Consider the following 19800-nt stretch of genomic DNA (forward strand, 5'->3'; position numbering starts at 1 on the left):
GCATGACTGAGCATGATTCAACTTAGTGAACTGGTGTCAAATCATCACTGTGGCAAGTTATTTCTTGCTATTGTCATGCATTCAGGGCCTATTTGAAGTTAAATCTTTGTCACATGTTAGGCCTATGATTACATAACAACTTCAGCAAAGGTTGTTCCTAACACAGGCACACTTCACATGCTTTCCAAACATGGTACAGTTGACAATTGAGCAGAGAGTATTCCTGGTAACTCGATACCAGGAAACAAGAAGTTTCGTGGAAGTTCAAGATGCTTTTCGGGTGCAGTTCCCCGAGAGGCAGCCTCCAACAAAAAGAGCCATCTGGTACAATGTGAGAAAGTATGCTGATCACGGAACCAGTTTGAACAGGAATAAAGGACACTCTGGCCACAGACGAACTGGGAGGTCTGCTGAAAACATCCAAGTGGTAAGAGAGGCCATCCAAGCCAACCCACGCATAAGCACCAGGAGAAATGATACTGGAATACCACGCGCAACTTTTAACAGAATAGCAAGACTGGATTTGCATCTCCATCCATATCATGTTCATGTTCAGCACCAACTTCTACCAGCTGATTTTCCCAGACGACTTCAATTTTCACAATGGTTTGTGAACCGGTGCAACCGAGATCGACAGTTCCTCCAGTTTTTTACCATCGGGGATGAAGCAACGTTTTCCATGGATGGAATGGTAAACACCCACAATGAGCACGAGTATGCTGAACTCCATCATCCACCGGGATATGCTTTTAATAAGAACATGAGCAGGGAGAAAGTGAGTGTCTGGATTGGTCTTTGTGGCAATGGTTCATTGGTGGGACCTTACTTTTTTGAAGGCAACATCAATGGCAGGGCGTACCTTGACATGCTGAACAATTTTATTGTGCCTGAGATGGAACAGATCTTCCCCCGACAACGACGTGGAGCATTCCGCAGGGCCTGGTGGGCTCAGGATGGGGCCCCAGCCCACAGACTTATTGCTGTGAGGAATCGTTTGACTGAATTCTTTGGCAATCGCATCATTGCTCTTCATTTCCCAGTTGAGTGGCCTGCACGTTCACCAGATCTGACACCATGCGATTTCTTTCTTTGGGGGTATCTTAAAGGAAAAGTGTTCCAAACCCCACCGGCCACAATTCAGGAGCTGAGGCAACATATAACAGGTGAAGTGAACCGATTACGACAAGATCAGGGAATGATCAGGCGTGCTGTCAGGGACATGAGGAGGCGTTGCGAGCTTTGCATGGAAAGGAATGGCGGTCATGTCGAGGGTACACATCCCTAAGCTATGCTTGTAAGAAATCAGACATTTCCTATGTCATTTGATTGATGAACTTCCAGTGCAATTCTAACTTGCCACAGTGATGATTTCACACCCATTCACTAAGTTGAATCATGCTCAGTCATGCATGAGAGTTACATAACCTACGTGGTATCATTGGACAGAGGACTTATTGGACTATCTAACCATAAAAAATAATGTGTAAATATTTTATAGTTTTCTGAAAATTTGCCGTTGAAGTTGGGTTTACTTTTTTTAGAGACACACTGTAGAGGGTCAAAACGTGGACGAGTTATACAGCCATAATGCAGTTATAGATTTCATCTGTAAATCAGAGAAAGAATTGCTCTATGGTCCTTCCTTGGTGTCATGCTATGACGGCGAGTGGAATCCTCAACAGGTACCGACGTGTGAAGGTGAGGACTTCTCATTAGGTAGCTGGGCAAAATATAGAAAAAGACAAGTTCGGAACACAAAATGCATAAGTGTTGAAAATCATAATTGTATCGCACATATATACCTACATCAAAGATGTGAGCTGGTATATCAATGCACTATCTCAAAACTTACAAAACCAGAACTTCTAATAAGGTAATATTACTATATGGTATGGCTTTTGGGTTTCGGATGCTTCTCTTTTTGCCATTCCATTTGACACCGCCAAAACGATTCCGAACTGGCAAAATAACCGGCAGGATAATTACAATTCTAGGTAAAAAGGTTTTTGTTTTGTGTACCGGTCTGGTTAGTGTGGCAGACGTATTTATGTATACTGATACGTCTAGCAACTTGTTTGCGCTAAACCGTTTATTTTTAACGATTACCATCCGGATAATTATGCCTAAGAGAGTAATTGATTTTATGTTAAGTTTTTAAGTAAAATTTTCATTTAGATGATCCATGACGTATAGCCTGTTTAATAAACCAACCGTATATCAGCTGCCAAGTTTAATTTGGATTAAGTAATAATGGTTGTTTCATTTCAGACTGCGTCAGTAATTATCTTGAAGCAAAACGTATTGCCAGAAACCAAGCAATGACAAATTTAGTCTAGAGTTTGTTTCCCTCCTCATTAGATGTGAATCCGTTTGAATTAAAATTTCAAATCACCCATATTTACGGCTCCCCGGCAACCTACAAGTCCGACTATGCAGATGAAGAGTCACAAACCTTTATCGAGATGGATACAGAGCTCGTTCATGCGGTAAGTTTATTAGTATAATATAATTCTAGATAAAATGATAACACGTATAAATATAGCGATACATATTGCTATGAACAAAGAAAGTGTATTAGTATCATTTAATTTTAGATAATAGTATAATTGGTATGAATAAAGCAAGACATCACAACTAACAATATCTATCCAAATCAACGACCATAAGCAGATGTTTACCTCGAATACACTTTTTTTTGCAATTAGACTACTGCATGATTTGACAGGATAATACAATGATGATGACGACGACCATAATAATACCAATGATCAATACATAAATAGTTAGATAAATAAACAGATGAATAAACAAACAAATACAAAAAACATAAGTATTTACAACAAAATTGTATAACTTCCCATCGTGTTACTTCCCATTTTACTTCCCATAGCGGCTTCACCAGTATACTCTTACTAATGGGGCCTGCATTTAGCATTTACCCAAGCATTGCTAGTTTTCATTATCTATACCTTGATCCAGATGGAGAGACAGATTTGGGTTAAGCACTCTGTCCAATTGGTGACTAAGTAACGAACCGAGGATCGTTTGTCAGAGCCAAGGGCCTTCACCAATAAGTCGGTGCCCTACCAAATTCAAATATGTAATTCAAATTGTATTGGTCCAAAAGGAAATTCGTTCTGTTTACATGCATAATTCACAGAGAAAAATAGATAAAATTTACATGTGACATTAAACGTACGACATTTAATGCTAGGAGTCCACTGGGCCAGCGCCAGTTGGTGCCAGTTCGCGCCAAAGATTATGTGATTGGCGCGTAGTGGCTCGCTGTGGCGCCGAATTAATGCCTGCTCGGCATGTGTCGCCAAGTGGAATAAACTGGGTGCCATATGGCGTGCGCAAAATGCCACCCGGCTTGCTCCAAAATGTTGCGCCAGTTTGCGCCATTACACTGCCAAAATTCAAAATTCAAAATTCACCCTGTTGGCGCCATTCGCGCCAATAGACGGCTACTTCGCGCCACTTGGTGATTTGTTTGTGCCAAAGGTCGCCAAATTGGTTTGAACTTGCCGCCGCTTGGCGCTACTTGCTGACTATATAAATACCGGCCATCGGCTACCTGGTTCAGACCCTCCTCAGCTGCTGTATGAACAACATCTCTACTAAATATTTACAATTTTGATATGTCTGAGGCTATTGATAATGTTGGAGTGATGATGCTGCTCCATCAGAAGATGATGAGAGATGCTGAGGTGGCCACTGCCAAGTGGCGCCATATGGCGCGAAATCTCATTGGCGCAACCTGGCGCGCGCCATTACATTCCAGTGGATTCCAATAAGCAGATTATTTGCGCCAAAGGGGTATATGTTCGCGCCATTTGGTGCCACTTGGCGGACACTTGGCGCTGATTGCTCGATGCAAATGGCGCGACGAAAATTTCAAACATTTTGAAATTTTCTTGCCGCCACATTCAAATTTGGTGCCGTTATGGGCCACCACGAGCCAGTTGGGAGGCAGTTTGAGCCACTACACGCCACTAGGCACCTTATTGGCGACACTAGGCGACACAGTAAATTGCATTGGCGCAAACTGGCACCAACTGGCGCTGGCCCAGTGGACTCCTAGCATAACAGTGCCTAGGGCCGACAAAACAAGTCAAACTTATGACTAGACTGACCCCTTTCTCTCTTTCTCTCCATTATATCATCACCTATTTGCCCACCAGATAGAGAGCATCTTCACAATGTTGGATGGTTACCTACTTTCAAAGATAGTCTCCTTCTCAGACCCTGGTACGAGTGGATTAGACGTGTACGCAGACGTCTTTATCGAAAAATCATCAGTTGTCGGTACCCTTGAAGAGGTCAGTGCCGAGACGGATCGCATCCTAGGTCAAAGTGCAACCATCGATGGACTGTCTTCCCGCTTTACTCTCGATGGTGCATCGGTTCTCGTCTCTGGTTAGTGAACAGAAATCGTTGTCTTATGTCTAGAGTCTTTGCCTCGATCTTTTGTAACAGTAACACATATCGTCAACTGAAAGGCATCTTTTTTATTCCATAATGTGACATATGTTGCTTCTATGGGCTGAAAATGATTTCATTTAAGATGAAGATTAATTGCGTGATACGCAGTCCTAGTACATTGAATATAAGTGAAAGGTCATTGCCTATAATTATATATTTGGCCAGGAAATTAAATGGACCAGGTGAGTGTTTCACAAAGACTAAGATCGACTTTAAGTCGGACTTAACTATGGTAGGCCATTCATGCCACTGTTTTCTCTCATCAATTACTGGCATTGGTTTCTCAAGGGAAGTACAAATCGGGGTCACATAACTACAGAATTTACAATTTTTGATCATTCATTATTGAAGGAAAAAATAGTATATTAAGATCATAATTGAGATACCAATGGTGAAAGCAAACAGTAGAATAAATGGCCTGCCCTAGTTTAGTTCAACTTAAACTCGATCTTAGTCTTTGTGAAACACTCCCCAGGAATGTAATAAATAGAATCCACGTTACGTTACAGAACCATGTGAGGTTCCCGATCTTCTTGAGGGCATCGTATTCGAATCTTCAAATGAACCCTTGGAGAATGTCTGGTACCCTGACAGTACAACCTTCAGTCTATCATGCGGAGAGGAGGACTACATCATTGATGGACCTACGCAGCTGATATGCGATAATGGAGCTTGGGTGCCTGAAGGAGAAACAATCTGCATCGGTATTATCATTTCTTTTATATGCAAAATAATTTTGGTTGGTAGATGTAAATTAAGAAAATATATATGTAAAATGAAATCAGAGAAGTCTTGTATTGTTAAACCGGTGATATTGCAGAATTATTTATTGAGATACGAAACTCTTTGTAACGAATGAACGTCTGATATATGGACAATAAAATGCATTAAAGAAAATGACAGGCTCGAAAAAAACGAGGATAAGATATTCCTTGAAATGTGTAAATGTGTATTTTTCAAACTGGAATATATGCATTCTAATATAATTATTCCCCCTTTCCACATCAAATAGAATTACAAACGACATCAACCGCTGATGTAAAGGAAACGCTTCGTCAGACGACACCGATCGCTGAAACTACAAGTATGACGCAACTGACACAGAACACGGATGTTCAAAGTGAAACACCTTTCATTTCAGCAATGTCCACCTCAGCATTCACAACGTCAACATGTACCCTAGAACCACACGATACCACGACACCACTGCAGACAGTATCAGAAATATCTTTATCAGCCATGACAACACATATATCAGCCAGCCAAGCTACAACTAGTCAACGGCTACAGAGGATTCCAAGTTAACCGAGTCCTTAAGCACTTACGGCAATGATTTTTAGACTATTGACATTATAGGCTATACTGCTTCCACTGTAACGCTTAGTACTGTGGACGATGTTAAAACATATGAAACAGTTCGTACAGATACTTCGGTGCGAACAGACTATACAACTAGAGCGACAGACAAGGGAATATCTAATTTGCTTACAAGTTCTATTGCAACGAGTGACGACCAAACATCAATTCCAAACACACGAATTTCATACAGCAGTACAGATAGTACAACAGCGACAGATCCGAACCCCACGACGGATCTGCAACCTACGAAAGAAGTCTCAACATTAATCAGTAGTGTGTCCCCAACACTGTTGCATACAGATGGGACCTTCACGTCATCCGATGCTAGTGAGCCAACTAGATTAATGACTAAATCACCAATTCCACTAGAGACAACATATGAGGAACAATCGGCTACCACGCGAACTGGAAAGAGTACTGATTCATTAACTACTAGTGATGAAGTATATACGGGTACTTTTTCATCTTCAACATCAGGACCCACTTTGGGTACGGAGAGACTCTACACGATAACAGAATTAACAACGGCCAACACAGAAGAAGAGATAACGACACATAACATAGATCCGACTATAGAAACTTCGACTCCATTAACCTCATTTCCACAGACGCCGAGCCAAACCAATACTGTTACCATTGGGACACCTGAAGCAACTGATTCAATATCACAAACTACCTTTGCTTCAATGAATGGTTCCTCTGAATCATTGGATATCACAACTTCGAACGCACCAACTGAATCCGATACAAATATTCTTACAACCGAGTTCCTTGCAACAAGTTTATCTGACACTGAAGCTTTATCTACTACTTTAGTTTCAATCTCTAATTTAGAAACTTCCCAAACAACTGAAAGATCTACAAAGGACAGTGTCAGTACAAATAAAGTGCAAACTACGACTTACCAAGAGACGATTCGTCTTTCAACCGATGGTCCTTCGAGTATTCCGACTGATTTGATGACGACATCTCCTGATGAACTGTTTACAGAAAATGAACTGACTTCGCTTGTAACGGCATTTGAATCTACGACAGATTTTACAAATGAAGTTTTGACGACAGCAAGAGAGAAAACAGTGGAGACGACTGACATGTTCTCGTCAACAATAACAGAAGTAACACTGACCAACACAAAAGAAGATGTAACGACACATAAAATAGAACCGACTATAGCAAATTCTACTCCATTAACCTCATTTCCACAGACACCGAGCCGAACCAATACTGTTGGCATTGGGAGACCTGAAACAACATATGTTGCCTCCCGATCTGATTCAATATCACAAACTACTCTTGTTTCAATGACTGGTCCCTCTGATTCATCGGATATAACAACTTCGAACGCACCAACTGAATCCGATACAAGTATTCTTACAACCGAGGTCCTTGCAACAAGTTTGTCTGACACTGAAGCTTTATCTACTACTGTGGATCCAATCTCTAATTCGGGAACTTCCCAAACAACTGAAGGATCTACACAGGACAGTATCGGTGCAACCTCAGCTCCCACCAATGTGACACAGTTCCATGCTACTATAGAAGAGACAGAAGCCCGTATGACAAGAACAACTAAGCTTAGAAATGAAGCAACATCCGAGACGTTGACTGAGTGGATTCCTCTTACCACAGTGTACTCAGTTGAAACAACAGTAAATGATTTACTAACAACTGTGAGAAGACCCGTAACATATACTACCGGAGCATATAGCACCAACTATCTTACTGATGAACCCTTCCAAACAGATTCAGCGAACACGATGGCACGAAGTGATGATCCGACAACGAGTGACATCACAGAAACAACGAAAGATGTTTTGAAGACATCTTCCACATTTACGTCCATTTCTAGAATGAACTCTCATGCTCTCAGTACCTCCCAAGACACCCAAACTGCAGAAGAATTATCAACATCAGCATTCTTTCATCCGTCAACAGTAGCACCAACAGAAGGGGGTTTGTTTTCTACTCATGAAACAGTGAGTGCAGTCACTGACGAGGTGACGGATAGTGATTTAGTAACATCTCACAGCGCTACCATGCCTGAAGGTCGAACAGCTTCTATTGAAGTTACTTCAGCAGGAGCAAATCAGGAGACATCATCCATAATAACAGATCTGAAGACGGATTCAAATAAAGGATATTCAATAGCAATACAGCTAACAGAGGGTTCGACGGATGTTGGTACGACGATGAAAGCAATGAACTAAATTACCCCAGAAGATGGACTGACTGAAAAGAGAACGACTCAAATTAAAACATCGGCTTGGAAAACCATTGAAAATTACTTGGAGACAGAAGATGGTGTTTCTTCACCAAGCGTGATGACAACAGCGGATGAAAGATCGACAGAGGACATTACGTCCAGAACAACAAGTGGTCTGACAACAAATGGGATCACACCAACTGCAGACGATATGTCGTCAACGACAGAAAAGGAGACTACCACACATGATAAAACATCGGAAATGATTTTCTCCAGGACAACAGCGAAACAAGTGAATACTTATCAATCGACTACAGATGGTGGCACTGCTTCAGCAGCCTGGACGACAGCTGAATATATCGCTACAGAGCCACCTACAATGCCGACTACAGCCATGACTATCGATTAGGCTTCAACAATGGATGCTACGACTGGAGATGTCACACCCACTCTTTATCACTTGACATCTACCAAAGATATGCCATCATCTTCAATGGTAACCTACGCAGAAACAAGCAATCCCACGCCTAAACATACAATGCAGACTACGACGTATCAAGAAGAGAGTAGTCTTTCAACATATGTTCCTTCGAGTACTCCGACTGATGTGATGATAACATCTGCTGAAAATGCACTGACTTCACGTATAACAGCAACTGAAGCTTCAACAGATGTTACAAATGTAATTTTGACGACAGCTGGAGAGAAAACAGTGGAGACGACTAACATGCTCTCGTCAACATTTAAAGAAAGCACACCCGGAATTACGGATAGTATATCTAGCAGCCAGGAAACAGTGGCAACACAAACGGACACGGATGCCGTGACACCAGCCACAGCTGAAGCAACGGAAGGGGGTCCTACCACTCAAATACATACACACGGTATGTGAACGTAAACTTATTCATAATCAATGAAACTTCAATGAAAAGCTGCAAACCATACATGCAATTTCGTGATTGTATTTGGCCTATCCACAAATTTTATTCTTGTATTTCAAGGTGTTTCAGTGATCGATATGAATTCATTTTATTAAGTCGATCAAGTAGATTGATTATATTTATGTTTAGCGCCATCTGGAGGCTACTAATTTCGTGTAAAGAAATGGCACCCTTTTTGGTTTCCAGTGGATGAAATCCGTTGATATTGGAGGCATCCTTGTGTAATATGGAAGTTAGATGCACTTTAAGAAGGCAGAATGAAGGTATGTAATGATGCAATGTGATCAATGTTGTATATAAATGCTGTAATGATGCGATATTCTATGATTAAAGTACCTTTCATTCGCACCTAACTCGTTGTGTACATTACATGGATGTAACTTACATTGCACAGTAGCCGAGACGGTCGGCTCACATACCGAATGTTATTGTTATGTAATGTACACTACGGCATGCGAATGAAAGGTACACGTATGCAAGAATGTAAACAAAGATTTGCCTAGTTTGAGTTAATGTACAGAGATACTTGGGGTGCATAATAAGAGAAAGTTGTTATATGATTTATACAAGTTTATATGGATAATTAATAGATGGTTTAGTTATAAAGATACATGCTATAATTATGAACAGAAGTGATACAAAGGATGTATGTCAGAAGTCTGACTTAATTCAATTAAGCATACATGTACTGGTAGTAACAAACAGTTAGAATTGTATTTAGTTTATATGCAGTACAAGATAACCTTTTTTTTTCAATGTTGTACATCAGAGCCCTGTATGAGCTGTAATCCAGAAACTGAGACATGTTCGGACGATGCGAATGTAGACCAAGCAAATACAGAGTTTTACAGAGTTTTTTGGCTGACACTGAAGGTGAAAGTAGACCCCATCGTGAACCCAAGCCCACAGAGAAAGGACTACAATGGCAAGTGGAAATTAAATCCAAAGAGTATGACAGCTGCATTAAGTCCTGGAATAGAACCGCAAACAAGTTGCGAGTTTTACTTGGTGATGAAAGCGAAGCGTCGACAGTACAGGAGACCAGAGATGCTCTACAAAGTACTGTAGACAAACTGATAAACACCCAAGAAGAGTTGGCTACACTTAGAGCAACTGCGAAAATTGAAGACAACAGTGATGACAAGCTAGATGAGGTTGAAACAGCACACAACAACATCATGAAACAGACTCTTGATGTATTGATAGCCCTTAGACCCTCATCTCGAACTTCATCTAAGAAGTCGAAGAAGTCACATCCTGTTGAACCGCAGGAGCTACAGGATTGCCAGGACTGGGTGAACGACATCCAGGTAAATGACATCCAGGAAGAAGTTGAAGCAGTAAGTCAAGTTATTCAACCCAAGTTAGACAGTGTGCAGAACGTTCAAGCTGAGACGATGAGATTTCTGGTTGAACAGATGAGGATGACGAGGCTTCCTTTACCAGAACCAGCAATCTTTGCAGGAGATCCATTGACTTACCCAGCATGGAAGCATGCATTTGATGTTCTCATTGAACAAAGCGGTATACAGCCTATGTATCGTTTCTTCTACTTGCAGAAGTATCTCAAAGACCAGCCCTTGGAACTTGTGAGAGGATATGCACTCATTGGAGATGAGAGAGCTTATCTAGAAGCACTGGCAGCTCTTAAGCAGAGGTATGGAGACTCTTTCATTATAGCAAATGCTTTCAGAGACAAGCTAGACAGATGGCCTAAGATTTCTTCGAAAGATGCACTTGGTCTAAGAAAGCTAGCTGATTTTCTCCACCAATGTGTCACTGCAATGGATAGGATTGGAAATCTACACCACCTAAACGATGAGAGGGAGAATCAGAAGCTCTTAGCCAAATTGCCAGACTGGCTTGTGGTGAGATGGTCACGTAAGGTCATTGGATGGACAGAGATGAAAGGACAGTTTCCTCCCTTTTAAGAATTTGTGAGGTTCATAGATGAAGAGGCTAAGATAGTATGTTATCCAATCACATCTCTACACCACCTGAAGCCTGTACCAGATGTTAGAACTCTCAACACCAATGTTACATCTTCCAATTCAGACAACAAGAGACAGAAGGAGAGGAGAAATATTCAACGCTCCTGCTACCTGTGTAAGAAGGATAACCTCCTAGAAGAATGCAGTGAATTTGCAGCAAAGTACATGCCAGATCGTAAAAGGTACATAAGATAGAAGGGTCTATGCTATGGATGCTTGAAGGCAGGCCACATGTCCATGAATTGTAGATGGAGAAGTACCTGTATCATTTGTCAAGGGAGACATCCATCTTGTCTCCATGAAGATAGGAAGAAACCAGAACCAAAGACGGAGACAAATGTAGAAGACAGACCCATGGAAACTCAGACGTCATGGTCTCATGCTTCATTTAGTCAGCAACCTACCGATACTAGTAGATTGACCACCAGGAAGAGCACGATGATAGTTCCTGTTTGGTTATCTCATCCTACCATATCAGATGAACGAATGGTGTATGCATTAATAGACACCCAATCTGACACCACTTTCATGTTAGAGAAAACCAAGGATGAGATGAATCTGCAGGGAGTTCCTGTCAGTCTCCTTCTTTCAACGATGTCTGCTATGGATGAAAGAGTACCAAGTGAACGCATAGAGGGTCTGACCATCCGATCATTTGATGGAGAACAACTGATTGCTCTCCCGACAACCTACACCAGAGGGTTTATACCAGCAAACCATGATCACATACCCACTCCAGAGATGGCAATGAGAATCCCTCACTTATCCAAGATTTTACATCATCTCATGCCCCTGCAAAGTTGTGAAGTTGGTTTATTGATTGGATACGACTGTGCAAGGGCACTCATACAAAGAGATGTCATCCCTCCTGCTGATGATAATGGTCCGTATGGTCTAAGGACGGACCTTGGATGGAGCATCCTGGGTACTGTGAAGGAAGATGAACACAAGTATGCTTATGAGGATGATCCCGTCGGTGTAAGTCATCGATTGACAGCCTGTGAGATTCCTGCTGAGCTAAGGACAGTAAACAAGGATGTGTTGTTCGCACATAACACATCAGTACAGGAGGAGATCACCCTGCAAGAGTGACGAGCTTGATGGCAGTTGATTTCTTTGATAGAAAGGATGAAGGAGCAGAATTATCACAAGTTGTCAATTCAAGAGATGTACTGAAGACTGTTGCAGAGGAAGACAGGGTAAAAAATGTCAGAGAGATTAACCTGCATCATGATGATTTACCTCTAGAGCGAGCTCTTGGGGTACAAGGGTGTGTCAAATCCGATGCATTCAACTTCATAATCACACTTCAGGACAAGCCCCTAACCAGGCGAGGGATACTTTCCACAGTCATGTCTATTTATGACCCCTTAGGACTTTTGGCATCAGTTATGCTTATAGGGAAGCAGATTCTCCAGACATTGTGTAAGCTGACAGCAGACTGGGATGATCTGCTTCCAGATGTTCTGCGAGAAAGATGGAAGAAATGGAGAATAGACATACTGGAACTTCAATCACTCTCTATCCCTAGATGTTACAAGCCTGCTGAATTCGAGGCCGTGATGTCGGTACAGTATCATCACTTCGCAGATGCAAGTACAACAGGGTATGGTCAATGTGCCTACATGAGATTAACTGACGCCGCTAATAGAGTACATTGTAAAGACAGGCGTGATAAGAAAGCAAGTGACTACCCAACAACCAAAAGGGGTGTTACTGTGCAGGATCTTCATCTAGCAGAGATTGAAATTCTAAAGCACGATCAGAAGAAAGCCTCTGAAGATGAAATTCAGATCCTGAAATCTCTCCAGAAGAACCAGAGTCTGCTTGAAAGAAAGAAAAGGCGTCAAATCAAGAAAGATAGTCATCTAGAGCTTGACTACGATTCATTCATTCAAGCACTTCGTCGTTTCACAGCTCTTCAAGCCAAGAGTGCAGCATCTCATAAAGTTCTGGGGTTCAGGAATCGGTGGAAGAAGGAATGTCTTCAGAACCTGCAAGTCCGACGGAAGTGGACTTACCCACAACCTGAAGCTGAAGTCGGCGACATTGTCATTGTGAAGGACGTGAACGCACCCAGAAACCAGTGGCCACTAGCACGTGTCATCAGAGTCTTTTCATCTGAAAAAGGACATATTCGCAAAGTGGAACTTGCTGTGGGGGACTCCAGAGTATGTAATAGTGGTAAGCGTAAGAACCCTCTTCAAGAATTGGAGCGTCCTATCCACAAACTGGTGCTTCTGTTACCGCGTGAAGACCAAGAGGAATTCCCGGCCAAGGAACCCAACATTTGATAATTTCGCAGGGAATCCATTTAGTTAGGGTTAAACTTGTTATTTAAGTAAGACCTTAAGATTTCTAGTCAAGACTGGAATTATTGAAACAACAGGTCTGTGGATAAGACTAATTAATTTACATTATCCCCAGAAACGTTTATTTGAAACGGTCTAGAACGAAGGCTGTTTGCTTCTTCAGGGTCTGCACGTGAGACTATACAAATTCATTTATTACAGACTCTGCTGCCTGAATTGAGACTAATTGAACTGTGAAAATTGCAATTGGACAAATTTTCCATAAAGACATAAAATTTTCATTGTAAACTGCAATGCATTTAAATGTATGCATGTGTTGTTATGTATTTGTCTAATAACCATTTATTTCTTCACAGGTCAGTTCTAGTAATCTCTGAATCGATTTATCATGCTAATCCACTGAAATGTCCATGTTTATGTGATTAAGTGGCTATCACATTCCAAAAAGGGGAATTTATTTTTTTGGCTAAAAATTGCTAAATTCCAGATATTTGTTGGTAGTATAGTGGTTATATTGCATTTATAGCATTTTTCACCATGAAGTGATATTTATTTAAATGTGAACATTTCTATTTTGAAAATATAAGCCATGTTTTTGGGGTTTTCTCATAGCTACTAAGATTCATGCTTACCGGTAAATGTGAAACTAGTAAAATAACATTTCTAGATAAAGCATGAAAACAGTGTTTATCAGTAATTGCATTTGGACTCATATTGAGACGAAAATCTGTTTAAAGAATTTAAAGGTATTTTGTTAAATCCAGTAAGGTAAATAGCACAGTATAGGTTTGGTTTAAGCCAGATACATTTGTTATATAGCTGTTGAAGAAACCTTGTGTATGGACTTATTTAATACAAGCCGAGTCAGTAATGCTGATAGAACGGGTATTTCCCACGTAAATGTGTTTTAAAGCTAATACTATTTGGGGAATTTTTATTTGATGGTTTGAGATAGTGCATCATGTGCCCTATGTGAGTTTTGAAAATTAATCTTAAGACAGAGATATAAATATATAATTCATATTGTTGTCATCGATATTGCAAAGGTTAGACATTTTCATAAAGAGTGCTGAACTACATTCAGTAAATAGGTTAAAAGGGATAGGTAATTCCTTGATAATGTCAATCGATTGTTAGGTAAATTTTATAATAATTTAAAGGAGCCATGTTTCACTGATAGATATGAATTCATTTTATTAAGTCGATCAAGTAGATTGATTACATTTATGTTTAGCGCCATCTGGAGGCTACTAATTTCGTGTAAAGAAATGGCACCCTTTTTGGTTTCCAGTGGATGAAATCCGTTGATATTGGAGGCATCCTTGTGTAATATGGAAGTTAGATGCACTTTAAGAAGGCAGAATGAAGGTATGTAATGATGCAATGTGATCAATGTTGTATATAAATGCTGTAATGATGCGATATTCTATGATTAAGTACCTTTCATTCGCACCTAACTCGTTGTGTACATTACATGGATGTAACTTACATTGCACAGTAGCCGAGACGGTCGGCTCACATACCGAATGTTATTGTTATGTAATGTACACTACGGCATGCGAATGAAAGGTACACGTATGCAAGAATGTAAACAAAGATTTGCCTAGTTTGAGTTAATGTACAGAGATACTTGGGGTGCATAATAAGAGAAAGTTGTTATATAATTTATACAAGTTTATATGGATAATTAATAGATGGTTTAGTTATAAAGATACATGCTATAATTATGAACAGAAGTGATACAAAGGATGTATGTCAGAAGTCTGACTTAATTCAATTAAGCATACATGTACTGGTAGTAACAAACAGTTAGAATTGTATTTAGTTTATATGCAGTACAAGTTAATGTGTGAGATTGGGAAAAGAGCTAAAACAAAGGTTAAAACAAGGGGTTATTTAGCTGTAAGGTGCAGATTATTGATAAGAGTCACCAGGTTTTCTTTAAGCGTATGTATATTGATGAACAGTTAATTAATGATCCGTTCGATCTATTTTCATTTGTGCAGTTTTTACGGAGCATTTGGAGCAACGTGTATTGGAACAATAAAGAAACGACCAATAAACAAAGTAAAAGATGCTTCCGCTACACAAGGCAATATCAATCTTTGAGTATGAAAGCAAAATGCCATTTAATCCAACATGTCGAATGTAATTAAAGTCAATTAGTCATTTGATGTAATGTTTTAAAACAAGGCAGGCTTAATTCTGATTATTGCAATAACCTTTTTTTTCAATGTTGTACATCAGAGCCTTGTATGAGCTGTAATCCAGAAACTGAGACATGTTCGGACGATGCGAATGTAGACCAAGCAAATACAGAGTTTTACCCAATGAGAAATGCTCAGGTGAGAACCTTTAATTCTGTATGTAGAATTAGTGGTAGAGGCATAAAGCAGAAGAAGCGGAGAAAAGGCTATTTTGCGGTTCTACAGCGGACTGTATCAGAAATGAAGGGGAGTTACACGATTGTAAATAAGTGAGGTAAACGTTCTTTAAAAGTAGCGTGATGAAAATATAGCCCCAGCTATGCGAGAAACCCTTTAAAGCACATTACAGTTTACAATACAAAATAATCTCTACCCATATAATCGATAATATTATTTGACATAAAGTGTAATTGTCTCGTGCATTTTCTATTGATATCTTAAATATTAGCGTAACTCTCTTTTATTCATTTCATTTTGTACAGAAACAAAATCCTTCACCTTGACGTTTAGAATCTTGTTGATCGAACAAGGTCAAGCCATCTTCAGCAATGACCTTCTGGACAAACAGAGCTCTGCCTATCAAATACTGCAAGGAGATCTCGTCAAGTCGGTACGGTGTGAATTCAATAGTTCTACCAATATGATATTTGTGAATACGAGTGTAGAAAATAGTCTGTGTACATCAAGACCATTATTGACATCGCTGCAAAGCTCATTTTTCAATAACACAATACTAGTCTTGACATGCCTAACTATTTGCTTCACTCTTAGCTGAAAGAAACTCTACTTTATTCGGAGAGATGGAGTAGTGTTATCTATATAAAACACAAAACTTACAACATAATAATATGATTTGAAGAGGTGTCACACGGAAGATCCATTGAAATTCAAAGTGAACAATCAGATGGAACGTGGCGACAAACAGTTAATAAGACGAACAGGAGCTGAATGAAAGTTGGCATACACTAAGGGTAGACCGTATTCCTGGTAGAACACTAGATCATAGATGAAAACCTTCCCCTTATAATCATACAGATAGATGTAACATGTGTAACAATGTAGAGTTCGTACTATTATTTGATCGGATGGTGATGAAAATGTAAATTAAATGATGAAAGATTTTAACCTCAAACGCATCTCTCGCAGCTCAAGCTTGAAATGTAATCGTAGGCAAGTTGATATAAAGCTCCATTAACCTACTTTCAGGGGCAAGTCAAATCTGCACAAGGGCGTTTAATAGTGACATGAAAATATCATTAATATCCCTTTTTTCTTATTTGTGATCTAGATCAATTCCATATTTGATGACTTACCGAGCTTTCTAGGATCAGAGATCTTCTCTTTCCAAACTGGGAGCATCATCGCTACCTCTCTGGTTTACTTCCAATCAAACTCAATCGTCACCAATAATAGTCTGACTAATCATATCGATGACGTCTTGATAACTGATGAATACACAATCAGTAGTAACTCGTCATACACGTTAGATGCTAGTAACATTGTCATTCAGCGTAAGTATTAAAAGAGGCGTTTGACATTAAACAATATTTCAATTGATGAATTACAGTTACCTTTGTTAAATAGATCTAGCACGATGTACAACTGTATCGCATTACATAGAAGCCATAGTTCGAATATAACATTCCTTTTTTGCGCACTATAATACGTTTTTAAAACCCCCAAAAGCCACGATGACATCTTAAAATATAATGAGAATATGTCGTAATTGACTTAATCAGTCTTTTAAAAGGGACGAAAACATGATAATCAACTTTTATTTTTATTTCGCAAGGCCTTGAATAATTCTTGCCAAGCCTACGATGATATTCATTTCTGCACCTTAGATATATTCAACATTAATATTATGCTGTATGATTTGAGGCATAATGAATACCTGCTAAATGTGGATATCGTTCAGCTACCAACGAGTGCTCACTCGGAACAGATGATTGTTCGCCTCTTGCAACCTGTTCTGATATCGATAAAGAGGGCTTCAACTGCACCTGTATTGAGGGATATACTTCAATATCTAACCTTTCAGGCCTGCATTGTGAAACAGGTACTAGGTATTGGCATGTTTTTGAATCAGGAAATAATCCTTTTCTAATTGATGACTTCGATACGAAAGATAATAAAAAACAGATAACGTATAAGATATATATAGATATTAAGTTGATAATGGATTCCCATTTTGATTGCTGTTTGAAAACCGTGGACTAACCCAATAGATCAATAGGAAGAAAACATAGGAAAACAGATGAATACCCAAAACCTTGACTGACTGTGTAACTTCAGTTCAACGGAAATGGTGACATCACTTTCATTAAGTCATATTCGTATATAAATCTCTAGAATAATTACTGTCAGAGTATGCCCTCCTTCTTGATGACCACACAAACTCACTCAAAATTAAATCATGAATCGCACTCACACAGAAAAAAATTAATGTACACTTGAATGTTGTTGTCAGATCATAATACATTGCAAAGAACTAACTGATGATAATAAATAATTTTGATGTTTGTATTGCTTTTTTCTGTGATGTTGTTATTGTTTCTGTTTATCATTTGGTTTCAATTGCTGCCAATAGTGAAAACTACATCTACGACTGAAAACGTGATTACGAGTACTGTGACGGCTATTGGAAACTCACCCTCAATAGGTAGGCATGTATGCATCTTGGTAAATCATATCAACCTCTAATTTCAGTTGGAGAGGGGGAGATATATAGAGAGGATATGAAAGAGAAAGATGAAGAAAGAGAGAAAGAAAGAGATGTTGAGATAAAGAGAGAGAGAGAGAAGAAGAAAAGGAAAGAGACCGCCCTATTTTACTCTGCACACACTTTCAATGTTGCTGTTTTAAGGTTTGTTTCAATGATAAGTTTCCGTCGGAAATAACAGTCCTATGCAAATTACGAACATTAAACTAATTTAACTAAACTAATTTCATTCGCACTGCATTGAATTGTAAAATGTATAGTCAATGTTACGTTTCTTGTACGAAAAGAAAGAAGAGAGACAAAACCTTTGTGGGTGCATATGGTCTACTTATGTCTCTTTACTATATAAATTATAAAACAAATGTAATCTTTGGACTTGATACATTTTTGTTATTTCTTTTGTTTCTCTCTTCTTTTTTTTTTAGCTACATGGATCTTGATTACAGTGTCGGTCGTTAGAGGCACTTTTATTATCTTTCTGCTGGTATCGCTTATAATCAGGAAATCATCTAAAAGAAAGATCACGCACCCTGAAGAAACATTGGTTGTACCAAAGGCTAAAAAGGACAATAAGGTAAATGTTGTACCTTAATGACTTATGTCGCAAAATATCAAACTTCAATCGGTTAATGATTAAACATATTTAAGTTTTCAATATTAGTTAAAACAATCTTCTGGAGAAACACGTGGAAAATGTACATGAGACAACTATTTTGTTAATGAAGTTACACAACCAAATAGGAGCCCATTAATCTCAAGCAATTTGCTTACATATTTTTTTACAACGAAACATGATGGATACATCAACAGTGATGTCAATATTTATGCTGTGTTCATTATGTGGAACAATATACTGTTCATTCTGATAAAATATTATTTTTTGAAAAAGGAAAATGTTTGCATAATTTAACCAGCATACTGAAATCACAATAGATAATTAGTAGGGACTAACAAAATTAATTTATTTTATTGCAATAATCAACATGAGTTCATATGTTTCCTTGTCCAGAATAAAAGCAGGAATTATGCGTGTCTTTTTTTTTCCTTAAACTATTTTTTCATTCTAGTTGGAGGCTTATCGCGGCTACTACACGTCTTTCAACGAATCAATTGACGAGTCAACTGATTCCGTGGAGGATACAGCGTTATGATGGTAACTACATTTACATGATCCATTAAAATTATAGTCATGTTCCAGATACCGCAAGAAGTTATGTGACGGGTCCTAGATTCCCTTCTTGCATGGGGGGGGGGGGCATGTCCTAACATATATATAATAAAGTGAAGGAAGTGAGGAGAGAGAGAGAGAGAGAGAGAGAGAGAAAGAGAGAGATACAAATATATATAGGTAGATAGATAGTTAAGTAGGTAGGTATAGAGATAAAAGAGAGAGAGAGAGAGAGAAAGAGGCGGGAGAAAGAGAGAGAGAGAGAGATGTTTTCGCAAATCACAGAGCTCTTTTGGTCAAACATTTAGCCGTGGGCACATTAGGACCAAAAATATAACTTTAGAATATTGACCACTGAGCAGTTATCGCCGGAGCATGTGTCGCAAGCAGTAAGAACATTTTCTACACAACT

The 19800-nt window shown here is 39.2% G+C and overlaps 1 protein-coding gene across 1 annotated transcript; it reads left to right on the forward strand.

The window, feature by feature from the left end:
* The first annotated feature begins 2462 nt into the window (after window positions 1-2462).
* Window positions 2463-8051, forward strand: LOC105437679 (topoisomerase I damage affected protein 7-like). The gene is made up of 5 exons (XM_030987559.1): window positions 2463-2486; window positions 4185-4419; window positions 4995-5189; window positions 5498-5569; window positions 7315-8051. The coding sequence occupies exons 1-5, from the start codon at window positions 2463-2465 to the stop codon at window positions 8049-8051; spliced, it is 1263 nt and encodes a 420-aa protein (XP_030843419.1).
* Window positions 8052-19800: the final 11749 nt, after the last annotated feature.

This window comes from Strongylocentrotus purpuratus, unplaced genomic scaffold, assembly GCF_000002235.5.
Source record: "Strongylocentrotus purpuratus isolate Spur 01 unplaced genomic scaffold, Spur_5.0 spur5_scaffold_16, whole genome shotgun sequence".
In the NCBI taxonomy this organism is placed as follows: domain Eukaryota; kingdom Metazoa; phylum Echinodermata; class Echinoidea; order Camarodonta; family Strongylocentrotidae; genus Strongylocentrotus; species Strongylocentrotus purpuratus.